The sequence below is a fragment of the Solenopsis invicta genome, chromosome 6, assembly GCF_016802725.1.
Source record: "Solenopsis invicta isolate M01_SB chromosome 6, UNIL_Sinv_3.0, whole genome shotgun sequence".
NCBI lineage: Eukaryota > Metazoa > Arthropoda > Insecta > Hymenoptera > Formicidae > Solenopsis > Solenopsis invicta.
The window spans coordinates 22,069,549-22,087,817 of NC_052669.1; the positions used below are offsets into that span (position 1 = coordinate 22,069,549).

General features: G+C 38.0%; 1 protein-coding gene across 2 annotated transcripts in view; it reads right to left on the minus strand.

The window, feature by feature from the left end:
* Positions 1-18,269, minus strand: part of LOC105203844 (ELKS/Rab6-interacting/CAST family member 1) — an 85,138-nt gene that overhangs the window by 14,004 nt on the left and 52,865 nt on the right. Inside the window, exons 6-8 of one of the 2 annotated variants that reach the window (XM_039450757.1) lie at positions 13,397-13,471; positions 6,233-6,400; positions 3,625-3,792 (exon numbers count right to left, since the gene is read on the minus strand). In XM_039450757.1, coding sequence (XP_039306691.1) covers positions 3,625-3,792; positions 6,233-6,400; positions 13,397-13,471 — 411 coding nt within the window. The remainder of the gene's footprint in view (positions 1-3,624; positions 3,793-6,232; positions 6,401-13,396; positions 13,472-18,269) is intronic. The other variant, XM_011172764.3, reaches the window with a different exon arrangement.

Here is an 18,269-nt window from a genome sequence, read left to right on the forward strand (position 1 = left end):
TTAACATAAATACAACATGTTTTTTTTTTACTATGTTTGATGTCGTGAAAAATCTTATTTTTATGTTAAATGTTTAAAATTAAACGTTAAACATTTAAAATTGTTGTATATGTTTGTGAGATGTAAGGAGAGGCCAGCATGGTAACATCAATTAGTACACATCAAGATTACGTTACATTTAGGAAATTAAATTCAGAATGATCCTAACACGATTTTAGACACTGTATCTCTAATGAAGTCCCACGAGATATCAATGTGTTATCAACTTGTTAATTAATTTAAATTCACGTAATCACCTACCTGCCAACACATTTTCGTCGGTCTTCTTTTACTCACATAATCATACTCAGACATCATTGTCACGACAGGCACGCTAATGTAAAAATAAATACGGTGCTTGTGTCAAAGCAAATAATAGATTCTATAAGTAGCATAACGTAACGCAACACAAATATGACGTCTAATAATGGCACAGACGATAATCAAACTAAATACTTAAATTGGGCATAGGAATTAGCATACATACACTGTATACATAAATTATCCATACAGAAACATAATTAGATGTTATACTAAATAAATTAAATAATAGCGTATATAATAATAATAATATAATTTACTTACAATTATCTATTAAACAAATGGTAATGGAATTAAGAATAAAAGGGAGTGGGACAAAATTCATATTTCTTAAAAATTAATAAAGTAAAGTACTTTGTAATGCGGACATAATCAACGCAAAATAACAAAGCAATTAACAATATAAGTTTTGTATTAACATAAAAGTACAGGAATACTCATTAATTACAAAAATGGTAAACAAAAATAATGCAAATTTGTACGAAACCTCCGGGTGAGTTTACCTTTGTATTTTTCTACGGATTTTGCAGACGGATTTTGCAGTCGATCACAAAAAAAAGGAAAGGTTCTGCGTGATCGTGGTGCAACGATGGTAAAAAATATAATTTGATCTTGCGATACTTTATTGCCGGTGAAACATAACGTAAAGAGAAATACCAATTAATAAAAAGAGGTATGTAACGGAGAACGGTAAATGACGCAAATACAGCTGCAAGTCAACGTAATGTTTTCGCAAACTGCATTTGCGTCCACGACTGCACGTAAACTGCAGGCAAACGCAAAAACATTGCAAGAAAGTCGAATCAAATACAAAGGCGAGTGGGCACACCAACACACACATACGCATACACATCGTATGTCGTTCTAATCGACGACCGAACTACTGGCACTCATGCGCATTTTTCCTTTCTCGCGCTGTAACATCACGGGGGGGATGTATGTACCGACACGTCGAGCGCATCGCATCCGTCGATTGCACTTTTTCCAGCCGCTCCGCGAGAATTAGCTCCCGGTACTTTGCGTACACGAGTGCGCGCCTGTAATCCTAGAAGCTCTCGCATCTGTCCCGTCACGAACGCGAGGCGGGAAGACCTTTATCGTGTTCACGAAGCTGACGAAGCGATAATCAAAGGCGAAGACGCCGTCAAAGCGCCGCGCCGCTCAAAATCACCGTCATGGACAAAAGCTAACGGGAGATAACTGTAGTAGATTTTTATCACGGCGTTTTATCGCAGGTGTTCTCTTTTTTTTTTAGACGAGAATCTTACGAAAATTACAGACCTCGAAAATTAGGCGTATGGCTCGGCGTACATTCCACTTTCATTCTTTCCTTTTCACTCTTTTCACGTACGCGCGACACCCAATTCCCTTTCACTTCATGTTACATTTGCACGTAGACTGTTTCTCCAATTAAATGTAAATACATTCCGCCTAAATCGGCATTCCGCTGTTGTCAAGGACAAAGTGAAAAATTTATTCCGCGACGGGACAATTGCAGTTCTCGCCTCAGGATTACGGTCGTCACACGTGCGATCGATACCGATATACCGAGTTTTACGTTTCGCAGTGTCGGCACGTACGTCACCCCTCGTGGGATCAGCTCCCGGAATTTTCTCAAAGAGCCGATTGCAATTCACTAGGCGATTGATTGAATTTCGTACTCGTACTCATGCGCATTCCATTCTTCCATTATGTGTGGGAGACCGCGTGGGACGCTGGGCGTATTATTCAACCCTTCCGTTAATTCAACTCTCTCATCCCATATTATTACCATACATTAAAATAGATATCATTCCGTTAATAAGAAACGTTTATCGATGCGTTTATTAACTGTTTTATTCACAGTTACATGTCATTCAATTCTCTATTATTTTATCCTTTTAAAGAGAGAAAAGTATTTGGCATTTGAATTAGAATTGCATGAGTAAAAAAATTATAGCAGCTCCATTTTTATAATTATTATTGCTACATTAGTAATTATAACGTTATGTTTATAATTCTACCAACTATAGAAGAATTTTATTATAAATTATAATAATTTTAAATATTAAGATATGAATGTTGAAAATAAAATAAGTATGCATTTTTACGTAATAAATGCAAAAACAAATGCTTTAGCTATAATTTGCATGGTTGTACAGAAAAAAAAATTAATAACAAATTAACAATTCATTGTTTCATATATAAGCAAAAATATAAAATCTTCTTGGAAGAATTTATAATTTTAAACAGACACAATTTGCTTGCAGAAAGAGAAATATTTTCTTCAAGCAAGCAAATTATATCTGTTTAAAATTATAAATTCTTCCAAGAAGATTTTATATTCTCGCTTATATATGAAAGAATGAATGTTGATTTAATACTAATTTTGTTCTGTGTAAAACAATTATAAATGTATAGTTGGCATCAAAAATAATTATAAATTATAATCAAATAATAGTAATTGCAACCATCGTTTTCTCTCAATATATTTTCAGTATGTAAACTTTATGTTGGAACGAAAGAATTCATCAACGTATTGCGACGTGTACGATTACATTTATTACTTTCACAATCATTCACTTTCGCTAATTCTAGAGAATAAATAACTTTTCTAAATAATTTTTGAAGACATCTCTATTATTTAACTTCTTGTTCTTTTTTTAGCGCCAACTCGGCTTCACTTCGCAAGCAGCAATCAGCCGAAAACAATACCATCTATCTATTGTGCGAGAGCACGTTGTAAGCAGAATAAGGCTATAGTTTCAGAAAAGATAATAAGAAAAATATACGGTAATGAAAAACATCCTTTTGCGGCTGGTTCTGCAACAGTTTCCTTTAAAACGACGGACAACTTATTTCATTGGTACAATCTATGTTTCGTATTAACGCGAATATTTTCCTAATCTCTAACTGACTCCACGCGATAAAGGAACGCATTTTGCTAGACACGTCCGTCTTTCGCGTTTGTATCTCTCCTCGGATGAAGAACTAAACGCCACGGCGCCGCGCGATAAGGAAATTCATTTTAAAAGTTATCTGCCTCAAACCGGCAATCTTCTCGTATAATACTCGCCCGTTCCGAGTTATGAATCGCAATGAGGTGGATTCCTCGCGCTGCGATGCGGCTCTTGACGAATGCAAACGTTACAAAGACGAGCAGAAATGGTTAAAGTGAGGAAAGTAGATGATAACGGAACGAAAATAAACGAAACCCTTTGACTGCACCTCGAGGAAGGAAATTCCTCGGTGAAGTAGCTGGAATAAATAAAAGAGGTGACTCACCTTGCGCTGCAGAACATTGATCTTGCGATCCTTGATGTCCATGTGATCCTTGATTTCGGTCAGCTCGGTGTTCATGCGATTGCGCTCCTGTTGCGCCTGCATTGCCGCTTGCGTTTTCTTTTCGATCATCCGGTTCTTTTCTTCCATCCGCTGCCGCATCTCCTCCACCTGCACATTTCCGAGAAAAGAGATCGTAAAAGAAGAATATCGACAAGGGCTGGCTGACAAGAGCAGCCTTTAAGCGAGTCCAAAAATCTGGAATATTTAGCGCAAAGTACTACGCACGTACACGCGATAGAACACGACGGAACGCGGCATTAACGAAGAAGAAAAAAAGGAGAGAAAAGAGAGAAGCTCAACCAAGTTTTCTGATGACTTGGTCTTCCTCTTTTTGTCGGTGGCCTCTTCCGCAGACATGTGATTTACCGTAGCTTGACTTCTCGAGTCGTCGGAACGATTTGTTAAATGACAGTCACGCGTCGCCGATTACTTAACTCAGTCAGAAATCCCTTCGCAAAGGGCTCTTTTAAAGGCTCCTGTATAAAATAGATGTACCCTCTTTTCTATCTCTCCCTATGGAGTTCACTTTGAGAAGTTAATCTGAACAGAATCTTTCTGATACTTTTATAAAGTGATTACTAATCAACATTATAACGTAAGAAATAAAACAATTTGGAACTGAAAACAGATTTTTTTCAATTCTTCATCATTAAAGATATGTCATTTCAAAAATATAAAAATATAATCAATAAAAATTACATGAATAATAAAAATTTCATTATGTTCTTTACTATTAAGTATTTGAAAATTTGAGCACAATTCTCTTATTTATTTCTTCCGTAAGGATGTTTTGGGTACCAGCTAAAAGTTCAAAATTTAAAAACTGTAAGTAGACTTCTTAGATTTTCCTTTTTTTTCTTTCTAACCAAAGACAAAAAGTTTTGGCCCTGAAACTGACAGCAAAGAAAGAATTTAACCTATAAATAATGGCTTATGTAGTAAAAACATTTTGCTACATTTTTTTATAAATAATTTTTGAACGAGTAAGTGTATCAAAATAAATTATTGCACAAATATTTATTAGAATTCTATTAGTATGTATAAAATTTTATTTAATTTGTAACACTACTTCTTTATGAAATTTGCAATACTATAAAACGCGATTTTCATAAGAATCTAGAATAAATAAAATATTAAATGACTTTTAAATCAATAAAGGAATTGTGCTCAAATTTTACACAGACGTTCAAACATAATAATAGAATAATTTATGAAACTTTTATATTTTTGGTAATGCTTTGAAATGTAACTAAGCTTAATTATTTTAAAATTACATTATTTTAAAAGTATGAGATAGAAGTGCAAGATTTTTGTACTCGAAGGTTTTGACTTCTCTTTTTTCAGTTTTAAGCATCTTACATCCAAAAGTCTACATCTTGTAAAATGCTGGAACATTGAAAATCAAGAATTTGCTTGGTGAATTGAAAATAGGGATAAGTTTGAATTGGAACAAAGTTTACACCAAGGATTTTTGTCGCGTCAATGATCATTTTAGAATTCATGAGGCTTGCGTGAGTTGGGTCAACATTTCTGATCACATCGTTCAAATTCGATTCCGCAGTTTTGTCCTAGTTTTACTCGACGTTAGACTCTCGGAGAAATTTTTCAGGTCTTCGCGCTTGTTCCGGCTTTTATGGACTTTCGAAAAGCGTTAATGGGCTTGCGTTCATGAGTCACATAAAGGTTGGAAAAATTAAACCAATAGCTTTTTTTATTTTTTATATATTTGAAATAACGGAATCTTCACACAAGCCTTTGGGTAATGGCATTACGATAGTTACGGAATTTTGTTGCAGCCACATGTTAGAGAACATGAATTCGGCAAATACCCGAATTTGGGAGATGCGGTCGGAAATTTGGTATCGATTCCGAATGTCGGTTATGTTCTAGTTTCGCATCGATGCGAACAACAAAACCGGTGGTAAACTTGTTTACCGAAAACATACTTGGCGAATTTCTGTCCTTGTACATTCTCATACATTTCAAAACTCTCGCAGTATTGAGAATTTTTTTACTTTTGAAAGCAACGAGAAGCGATTAACGAATTAATAAAATAGATACGTCTAAATTCAAACTTAAAAATTTTAGAATTTTTAATTAAGCATCTATTACACCATGATTAACCGTATATATTATTTCCCACAAATTATTTTCTTAATAAATTTGTAATTATTTTTTAAATTTGTCTTTGAATTTCTTTTACAATTCGAGAAAAAGTTCTTTATATATAATTATATATAAATAATTATATATAATTATATATAAAATTATAGATATAAATTATATATATAAAATTATATATATAAATTATATATATAAATATAATTATATATATAAATGATTATATATAATTATATGTGTATGTTTTATGTATAAATGTACATATTTATTTTATACATAACTATATATAATTATGTATAAAAAAAAAATTTTCCCAATTTTTGCAACTTTGCTTATACTGACCATAAAACGGTATAAAAAATAATATATAATTTAACTGTGTACGTTTAAATAAATCAGAAAGAGGGAGAGATGAAAGTAGACTCACATCGGCTTGCAGCATATTATAATGTTCCTCTTTGGCGCAGAGAGACTCCTTAAGTACGGCGATGTGCCTCTGATAATCCTGATGTTGCTCCTCGAGAGTCTTCATCTTCGCCGACATTGCCAGCAGCTCCTGGTCCCGTCGCGTTACCTCCGTCCGAAGCTCGTCCAGCTGCGAAAAGATTCGTCGTCCAGGCGAGGATCAGTCCCTGCGCTCCGTCCGTGTCGGCGACGACGACGACAACAACAGACGACGTAACGACGATGGCGACAAGAGGCGGAGGCGTTGAAATTGCCTGTCGACCTCTTCGCCATGACCGAGTACGACGACGATGATAACGGTTTTAGTAAGGACCGGACAAGAATGCGCGCAGAAATGTCCTTTTTTTTTTATTAACGCGAAATCGTGACTGTAAACTCGTTTGAATTCAACTCGGTGAACAGTAGGGAAAGCGGCAACTTTCAGCACAAAATTATTTGGAAATTTTCGGAAAAGCTGTCGAAACGATTGTGGCTTTTGAATTTTATTAAAAAATCGGAAATTAAATATTTTATTATTTCTCGACTCGAGAGTCAACTGCAAAAGTTACAGATCTAATTGAGTCTTGAATTTAATAAAATAAAGTAGTTTTCCGCAATGTTCCGCTATGACACTACGATAGTCTTAAAAAAAAGATTATGTACTTTCATGTTATTATGTAATACACTTTCCGCGCCAACGTAGTGCCGCATATCTTTAATTATTCCTGATCCAAATTGCGCGCGAAATTGGTTTTCGAGCGAACAGCCTTGCGGGATATAACCACGGAGTTACTTAATTGCCGTTGGACTTTGACACGAGCTTTTGAAGAAGATCGAGATTACTTTAATTAAAATTATGTCGACGTAGCGCGCGAGTAGATCGACCCTACGAAAGAGAGGGGCGGGGGGAAGGGAGTTTCACGTCAAAGATTAAAAGTTAAAGAAAAAAAGGATCACAAATCGCATTGTCATCCTGCTTCGATTCCACCGCTATTTTTAGTTCATTTATGCGCCTTTCTTGATTCCTGAACGGATTAACGAAGGAGGCTGACATTCGAGCTATTACGTTCACGACCTAATTACAAAGTCAAACAAGAAGCTACGTGTTCGAGCCAGTCTCGGTCGATCCTAAATTTAAGAACTGTCCGATATCTCGTGAACTTTAAACTCGAATTCACAAAATGTAACGTATTAGTGATTCTGCAAACTTTACAGCACTGTTGATTGTCGTATTAATTGCGGTTAACTAACTTCCCTTTCTATTTACTGCTAGTAGTATAATCTAAAGAGGGATAAGAGGTCTCGGGCAGAGTTAGTTAACCCGTCGAGATTGAGCGACTGAATTGACCGAACTGACTGCCCCCCTCGTACACGAGACTTTGTTACAATTAGCGTAACAATTATTGAGAGAATCTAATCGGTAAAAAGTCAAGGAAGAGAGAAACGCCGTCGTCGTACTCGGATAGGATTTGCACAAAGCATGCAGCGAGGCCAGCGATACAAAATTACGAACAGTGTTTTTTTCGGGAGTGTAAAAAAATGCACATATACATATATTTATTTATACGTGTGGATTATACGTATTCGTATGTAAGTAAATATAGATATATGCGCACACCCACGTGTACACACACAGCGAAGTGTGGTGGAGACATACGACACAAAGAGAAAGAGAGAGAGAGAGGCGTAATCTCACGCGCACGCATGGAGGATAAAGATAATTTGGGATCTGCCACGTCGATATGTCTCTTTTGTGTACGTACCTACGCTCGTCTACTCTGGTGTTGCCGGCAGGCCGCGTGAGGAGGCTCGTCGCGACATATCGCCAGTACGCGAGATCTCGCGACGATCTCGAAGCAGAGTCGTGATAAACGCAACATAGCTGCTACTGGCTAATCACTACGTACGTAAACGCGATGCGAGCGAGATCACTACTCCATGAGGTCCTCCCTGAGAATTGCGTAGCTTCAAAATTTCGAGCCCGAGAAAATGTTGGCTCAATTAGCGAATAATTGATATTTGAAGATTTCAATTTTCTCATTTTAATTTTCTTACGTCGATTTTATAAACAAGTCAACTCTGTTTAAAAATCACTCTTCAAGCTTCATTTTTATAATAATTAAAATTACTGCAACGGACTAGACCGATGAACATGCAATGTCCCGAAGAACCATAATCCCGAACACTAACAAAGATTCGTTCTCGGTGAATCACATACCCTCTCCGTTGTGTCAATCTTTGTTGGCAGCAGTCGGGAGTAAAAACTAAGATAATATCCCGAATTGTTATAATACCGAAATCTACGATCTGAAACAATGTCCCAAAATGTCCCAAAATACGTCGAAAAGTTATAATTCCAATATGTAACGCAAAATAAAATCCTAAAGAAATAAATTTCTTGAAATATTTCTGAAACTGCGTACAAATAAATCCATATCACTTAAATCCTGTTTAACCTTATTATAGAAAAAAGAAAAAATGTATGGATTATGAAAAACCATGTACCTTATTAAAATTTCTTAAATTGTGAATATCATTAAATTTTTATTGAAAAAATATTATTCATATATACATATACACAATATTTAAGAATTCACTAATATACGCGCTAATATGTAAAATGCATATTTTTATTTTATTGGAAAACCTGATATTAATCTAATATAGCAAACTAGGCCGCGGTTCGGTTCACGTTCAAAACGCTATTGGCATCATTCTATCTTTATTGTTCATTAGATATAAACAAAAATAGAATAACTCCAATAGCGGTTTAAGCGCGAATCGGACCGCGGTCCTAATGTAGTTATCTCATAAATTATTGGAATATTATATTAGAAAAACGTCGTGCATGTAAGAAATTAAAAAAAAAATGTGAATAAAAATCCATGGAAAAAGGAACGTATGTAATAGCGCGTATATTAGTAAATTCTTAAGCACCATATACATATATGAATAATTTCTCCTTAATATAAAACTGTAATATGCATACACGAATAAAACGTTAATGTCTTAATAAAATATACAGATTTTCATAATCCAGCTATCGTTTTTCCTCATTCTACAATAAAATTTTTCATACATATATTTAAATGATACGGCAATTTACTTGCAAAACTATTTCAAGAAATTTATGTTTTAAGGTATATCTTGATATGTCAATTTTTAAAACTATAAACTTTTATTATTTCAATTCTCAGATTTTGTTATTATAACATTTCGGATTTCTCTAATTTATTTCTCAGTTTTCGAAACTTTTCTTCGGTAAAATGCATGTCCACCGCCAGACCTCCAATTTATTGACTGAATATCTCATGCAAAACTTTAAAATTAAAACGTAATAATTCCTTTATCTTGCGTGAAGACAATTTTTAATGTAAATATTTAAAAAAAAGCATTCCAATTAATCATAAGAATTATCTGATTCGCGCGTAGGATCAAGGACCTCTGTCGTGCGTCTCATACTACATCTAATCAAGACAGCAGACGAGAAATGAGCGAATCATCTTTCCTTTCTCAAACGCAAAGACGTTCGAGAAATCTGCATCTGCACTCGAGAGAGGAAATTCAAGACGCAAACTCGCTCCCGTCCGCTGTCGGCTATCGATTTAATCGACAGCGGCTATCACGGCATCCACGACGGTGGCGGTATCGCCCCGCGTCGATTCTCAAAGTCATCGACGAAGTGACGGAGGGCGCGTACTCCGTCGCTCCGACGAAGACGACGTCGATGATTATCTATGATGATTGTCTACGGTGTCATTAGGTCATACACACGCACACGCACGCACGCAAACACGCACACGACGATACTGTCGAATGATGGGGCGGAGGTGAACGAAAGTCCTTCGTTCCTTTCGCTCTTCCGACCGATACGGGATGGATGAATTTAAGTGATGACGAGTCTGGGAGAGTGACGGTCTTCCTCTACGAAATCATTGTCTAGAGACCGGTGTGTAGGTTTATTCTATTTCTTTTTACATGAGATGCGTGAAATGATGATTGAGAGACAGTCGGTCAACGATTCACGCCAGTAGGAAGATAGAGTTTGAGAAAGAGACAGAGACAGAAATAGATATACAGAGTAACAAGTACAATGGCTACGGTATACATCGAAACACTCCGTTACGTAATACGGTAATCATGTAGATGGAAACGGAGAGGGAAGGGTAGTGGTGGTGGTGGTGGTGGTGGTGGTAGTGATGATGGTGGCTCGGAAGAGCTTCTTGGGCGGGTGAAGAATTTCCTTACCTCCTCAGAAAGCTAGAATATTGGGGCACCACGTTTAATAATGCTTCGCTCACCACGAAGGCCGTCCAACTCCGCCGTCCCTCTTCCGAACGAAACGTCCGCTCGTTTTACGTCCTTATATCTTAGATGTCCCGGAATCTACGACCTTAATTATAATGACAGACTCCTCCGGCAAATCCGAAGTCAATTTTTCATTCGGGGCAAAATTTCACATTAAGTGCGTACTATTATTAAAATCGCTCAATATTTGTCGAATAATTTGGTAATTCTATCTTCAATCATAATATTGAGAGAATTAAGCTTACTTAAATTTGAATGGCCAATTGAACTTTTATTAGATAAAATGCGAAAATTTACGTCAAAAACAATTTATCATTTTCTCGTCAATATTACACAGCTTATTTTAATTACGGAAAAATCAGCCTCGAATTAGTCAACGAATCTGTTGCTAAAATTAAGATCGGAGGTTTTGGGACATGCCAGTGTTATAATTTATCACAAGCGCGATTTAATTAATAGTAAACTGGTCAGCTTATTCACGTTTCGTCTCGGTTCAATTCTTAGATCTGCATTTAATTATTTTAGAAACGTTGTCGTGGCGATAAGGCAGTGCGAGCCAAAGTTACAACATTTACTGTCAATTCATCCGACTGTCAGAAGAGTTTTGCGGAATTGGGGACTGCCATCCATTGCTGACTTATCGCTAACTTAGTTCTATCTTAAGTGTTAATTATACCTTAAGCTCTATCGGGCAAAAGGCAACATTTACTCTATCTACGAGTCGCGCGGTTAAAACTCGTCACCTTTTTCGTCATTTATGTTCGATAACGAAAGTAAATTTGCATCGGACAGGCGTGCAATATTAATCTACGTCAATTTCACTGTCAATTAATATCCCTCGATTACTGATGCACAAAATAAAAGAGCGTTTATTCTTATCGGCCAATGCAGGACCCAATAGCTTACATTCAAATCCTAAAAGCTCGTAAATAACAATGCGAATACTCTCAGTGCTGATTCTTTTCGCAGCAATAATCGTTTATCGCAACTTTAAACTTTTTTGCATTTCTCCAACGATCAATCGAGATGACCTGTATTACATTTTTGCATCATACAAAATTGTCCTGTAAATTTGACGTGGCAGGACTCGTAGATAAATTAAATGATCCTCTCCGTCTTTTTTCGTAGACGAAGTGCCGAATTAGCGGGCTCTCCCGATAGGTAATCCGACGTTCGTGGACCTTCGCAGACGATGATCGTCATCCCGACGTCCACGTATGTCTTATTCGCCGAACGGGACGAACGGAGCTAAATGACAGATGCAGACTCTCTGCGCGCGCGTGCAGCATGCATATAGCGCCTCGAAACTGAGGCCGGCGGGGGTGTCAAAGGGGGTTCGGTATAATAAGGGAAGGCGGCATGCGTCTCTCTAATTGCGACACCAACGTCTCTAAGGACGGAGTGATTAAGTATTAAGGGAGACAACGCAAGAGAGGGATTACGAAACAACGTGACGGCGGGCAATTTCGTATACAATATACTTGCCAATGGCGAGCGCGAGACGAGCCGCGCGATAAAACGCGCGGCGATCGCCCTCGCGTCAGAACGGCGCGCTCTCTCGGCGCGGCCACCTTTTCTGATCCCCGCGTGATCGACGACGATGATCGAAACGACACCGCGAGCGAGCGAACGGATGAAACGGAAAATCGATGACGCGATCTCGCCGGGAGAGCTTAGACGATCGTTCGACGACGATAAAAGCGATTATGCTGAACAAACGAGCTTGCGGTGGCTCCTCTCGCCACTGTCCTCCGTTAATCGATAAACCAAGAGACCTTCTGTAAATTTACATTGCATGAATAAATCTTATTATGCGTGTAATAAATTTTCAAAGTTTGCTCAAAGACCATTTCACAATAACTTACAATCAAAATTAATCGAAAAGACTTTTAGTTAGCGCGGGACTCGATTAACAAAGATGAGGACAACGTCGCGAAGAGTTCCGACGAGCTCGCCAAATGTCGATGATGAGGATGACGACGATGACGACGTGAACGATAATGAACGGCTGCTGCGATGACGTACACTACAACCACGTAAACTCCTAACGATGACATGCAACATGCTGGACCTAAGATCCCATGCGAGTTGCACGACTCGAAGAGAGACGATGATGATCATAGTGAGAACTACCGAACGATCTAGCTCGTCCGATGATTTCCGCGCGAATGTTTACCACATATACACCTACGTCAACTAATTCGTGATTCGATAACTATGAAGAGATGAGCACGAACCCGATGATCAAAGAGAATGATTGAGTGACTCGAAGATCCACATTTGAGTGACACGACGAGCGCGAAGCTGATGAAATTATCGATGTCTACGATGCTTTCCGCGTGATAAAATCGACTATTGTAGTCGAGAGCTGTATGTACTTGCGATTGCTTAATTTCGTGGGATGGAAATGAGACGAAAAATGTGGAATGCGTGGCACAATGATTATGATATTTTATCGATCGTTTTTGTGTCGCGTGGCAAGTACCGTGTCGATGCATGTGATATTCGATGTGAAATAGTGCATTCTTTTTCCTCTTGACAGAATAGGAAATCGTTGAGCGAGGAAAGGCAATGAGAGGGACGAGGGAAGAGTATTCATGGATACGAACTGGGGAGAACATGGGAATGTAATTATCTTTCTTTCTCTCTTTTCTTTTTTTTTTGCCATGATCGTCGATGATAATAATGATAACGTAATTATCTTCGTCGTCGTTACTGTAATTGATTACAAAAAAGAAGGATCAAGGCAATTTGAATGTCCGATAATTTCGCCGATATGATTCGATCTGAAGATGTGATGTAAAAATGAAAATATAAACTTGCGACGAAAATGGTTTACCAATATTCGACCCGTATGTTGAGATTTTTGCGTTTGGTATGCAAAATGCAGTCGTCTCATCCGCGAGAAGTCAACCTGCGCAAACAAATTTACATCCACCATTTAACCCTTTTTATAGATTTAACTTGACTTTCTTCGTCCCCTCGAGACGAATAAAAGCAAAGAAAAAAATGTCTTCTGAGCGCAAAAGCATTTGCCATAATCCCATCTGTCTAAACTGCCATCTTGAAATTATTATGTTGCTAGCAAAGCCATAAGATGAGAATTTACGCAATTCCGTTTAACATTTTTTTTCGGAACAAAATATTTGTAAAACAAATATAAGTACGTATAGTACTTTTACGTAACGTAAAAAAAAATAAATACCTCTTTAGAAAAAAAAGTACCGTTTGTCCGAAAGAGTCGAGTGTAATACCAATTGCAGTGTGTTTTTGAAATTTTAATCAAAGTCGGTTTCAGAATGAAACGAGCTGCGATGGATGCGTCGTTGCAATGTCGGCTAAAATAAATCGGCTGTAAAGAAAAGAAAAGGAAAAAGAAACAAAAAGAAGCCAATGATCTCTCTTCTCCTCTGTGCGAGATCTACAACGGATCCGATGAATCCTCGCATCGTCCTCCAGGGTGTCGATTCTGCTGAGGATTTTAAGGAGGATCGGCTCCGTGGAAACGGAGAGGTTGGCAACGCGCGAAAACAAACTCTCCTCTTTACGTTTTTTCTTCATCATATTATTATTACCATCATCATCAGGAGCAGCAGCAGCGTGGTTATAACAGTTTTCATCATTATTATAATACCGGTTTTTCATTATCGCGAGAGCGTATCTCGCCCGTTTAGGAGGCGCAGTCCGAAGAGGATCGTTTGTGTTAATAAGCTTTAAAGATGAGGTTGACCTTGCGAGCGTGTGAAATCCAGGACATTCGTCTTTCGCACGAATAAGATCGCGGAACGTCGCCGAGGCACCGGGAAACGTCCGGGTTATCGGAGGAGGGAGCTCGGTTCCTCTCGGTTCCATCCTCGATACGATGGTAGTCTTGAAGGACGGGACGGGGGATCGGTGAGGACTACACCTAGCTTGACTACTGCAAATGCACTTCGCGATCGCTGTAATTCGAATCCGATCAATTGCGCTAATTAATCGACGCCCCGGGTGTTAATTCGCATCCTCGCGCGAGCGTGTGGCGGCAACCGTAGCGTTACACTCGAACGTATATCGCGACGCCTTACGATCTAGAGTACACAGAGAGTAGAAAAATAAGGATTGTCACAACCTCGAAGCGCGCGCACGGCCTCGGTGGCAGTCGGCGTGTCCGCCTCGGCGAGCGGAAGGAAACATTTTGAGCGTGATGTGTTCGGAACAGAACGAGAACTTCTCGACAATCACCTGCGCTAGAAACACTTGGCTCGACTGGTACATTATTCAGCTACGGTTAAGCCAGGTATAGTCCATAATACGTGATTCACCCAGACGTGTCGGGAGGAGAAAAGAAGGCTAAATATAGGGGAAAAGGGTGCAGGATTAAATCGCTGTGAGCTACGAAAATATCATTTTCTCGGCGAAAGCTTCGGATATACTTTTCTTTCTTTTTTTTTTTTTCTTACCTACACACGCATCGTACACGCATACGCATCTTCACATATATATGCATATTTGAATACATGATCTTCACATACATATATATTTACAGATGCACGTGTATGTATATATATATTTATTTATTTATGTGTAATATAGTTCTTTGCTTGTCATTCGAATAATTTTTCTCCTCCTTGGTATTCTCTCCTTTTATCTTCAATCTCTCGCCGCGCGTTCACAAACAACATCAACATTCATATAATAGACATTTTAGGATTCAACAGTGTTTTCTCGTAAATTCGCGTTCTAAGGCCTAAGAATTTTTATGACTACGCATATTTTTTTCCGCGTCGTAATAGAAGCTACCGAAATATACAAGACTTTCTCATTGACTTTCTCGTCACGGGATTCGAAATCCTTACCAAGTCTCCCTCTTGTCTCACGCCTTTTCAACGATGCGAATCCGTACATCATTAGTATTTAGCGAATATTCCTGAACAATCGGAGTAATCGATTCTTCGGATAATATATTCAAAAGATGTCCGTTACTTGCACGGATTTATCGAATACTTCCGATACGATGTCTCGCAATATCTGAATTTTCGGATAATATTTATTATAACGTGTTGTGTAACACATGTGTGTACGTCACTATTATTTTGTACTGTATGTGAAAAGAAATTGTAGTATAAAAATTAATATACAAATCAAGTACATATAATTTGTACATTAGGGTAACTTTGGTATTTACGTTGCTGAAATCCGAAAAGACAAGAGTGGAAACTTGCTTGTAGCCACTCTATTATATGCTTTTATGTTACATTAGTTATGTTAGTATTAGTGTGTTGTAATTTTAGTTTATACTCTTAATATTATAGAAACTATCGTGAGTCGAATCAATTTGTCAACGTTACGAGTAGCGCTGCGATAAATTACAATCTATGTAAATAATTCTCTGTGGAAAGTGTAAAAGATTTAGTGATTATTTCGTTACGTAAGCATAGAAAGTTAGAAAGGATGGAATACACAAAAATACAAGCGCTTAGCTCTTGTATTCTTTGTTTAACTTGATTGTCCTACTCCCGAATGGTCATAAATCCCACTCCTTTTAATATACGACGAAAACGCAAGGACTTCTTTTAAGTATTTCTTTCTAAATATAAGAAAATAAATATTTCGTATTTCTAAATTTTTTTATAGTAGTAGAGAGTATAACGTTTCTATTCGTAACGGTTTATTTTTCTTAAACATAGTAAATAGTGCTTGATTAAGTTTTCCTTAGGTGCGGCGTATATACCGGAGTTACCCTAATCTGTATGTTTCCGTAAGAAAAGAAAGTTGAAAGATGCATTAATTATTATTACTTTTAACAAACAATTTCAGAGACAAAAGAATAATATTACTATACAACATTACACGAACCATTAGTAACGGTTTCCTAACGTTACGTATTCAAGAAGGCAAAGAAATCTGAATATCGCTCGACGTCTTATAACCAAGAACATGTCCGGCTACATCAGCCCTAATTCCACTTTCTCCGCAATTCGCGACGCGGGCGAATAAGTAACCTTCCTCTTTCTCGCCCTCTCGAGGGCTATTACTGAAAGTTAACGGAAGATCGGAGATCGTCCGAAGACTTATCGCGTTATACACACAGAGGGATTTTTCGAACGACGTATGAACGTCTGTGCATCTGCAGGGTGCTACCTGGGAATTCCTCGCGTTGGAAACGAATCGCGTGTTGCGCGGTCCCGAAACAGGGCTCGCTTCGAAGAAGTAAAAACTTGGTGCCTAACACGCACGGATTGCGTGTGTTATTCCTTCGGTGAAGCTATTTGTACCTTCGACGAATTTCTTAAGTTTAATAGCTGTTCAATCACTTATAAAGTTAACCATGCTGCCGTGAAATATCTACGTCAATATTGTGCGTACAAGCGAGTTTTATTGACAGATATGTTGGGCTGAGCTGTGTTACTTTTTGAAACTTGTGAATTCTCGCGACTTAAAGCCTCGCAAAATATGAAACTTTATGTAGAATATTAATGCAATGTATACTTATGTACAACTTTGATTTTAAGATTCAGTTTAAAGATACGGTTATAATGTTACATTTTTTGTACGGTGTAACTTTCAACTATTAATAATGTTTATCATTAAAAATTTCGTCACAATCCTGTTTCCGCGAAACGCGCGTGCCTTTCCATCGCGAGGCGTCTCACGTAACGCTCTGCACTCACAAGTCTATCACCTAGAACTCACCCTGTATACCTACGACGTCTAAGTACAATCGAGTCAAAAAATAGAGAACTCTGCGTTTCAAGATGTCGCGTGACGAGAAAAAAAGATGTCGGAGTGGTAAAGAAACAGCAGGTACGCGTTAAAGTGTCATATGTTGGTGCACGTGGTGCGGCCGACGAGAGTCAGTGAGAAGTAAAACGATCGCGATTCGCGGGTCGACGCACTACGGGACACACTTACGGTGATATCGCTTATTTTACTTTACTCTAAATTCACGCTAATGACTCGGGCTTCTCCAGGAAGGAAGACGGGAAAGTTTGTAACGCGCGGCAGTTGATAACCGCCTAGCGTAAGGTCCGGGATAACGCTAGGCCGATCGTCGCTCTCTCTCTCTCGCGACGAGAGATTTTCGCCCGCTTAGATAATAACTCGCTCGCGTCGAGCGGAACGCAATTTGCAAAGTTCGAATCCGAAGTTTGCAAGTTCGTTCGTTTAAATTAACGCGTGCGTAGACGTCTTTCGAGCACGCCTATATTCGCACGCGCGCGTGACCGACATAACACTAAGGAGCAACACACTACTTTGTTCGGGGAAACGTTCGTGCGACAATATCTGCTTATGTGATCTCTATGGCTAAAAATTCTATTTCCGACTAAACGTTTCGCGCCACCGTTACACATAGTCTACAAATTAGATAATGCGTGCATGTATTTGGCTTTGTATTGAATTCAGCCTCCAAGAAAGCATTAACATAACTTGCTCTATTACTATTAATTTCACAAAAAGACACTCTTATCACATCGCTGCTTCAACTATCGTTTTTCGACTCTGAACATTATTTCATTCTCTTTTCACATAGAATTTATTTGCTTCCCGTTTTTCTCATCGCGCAATGATTCGAATAAAAAGCAATGAGTCGAATAATTTGTAAGATAAAGAGATTAATTCCAAGAATTTCTTTCCCAAGACAATTGTGAAATATTCACATCTCGTATTAGAAATTGTTTCATAAAGCTATGTTTTCAAACCTAGACAATGACATCCGCAGCCCCATTGATATT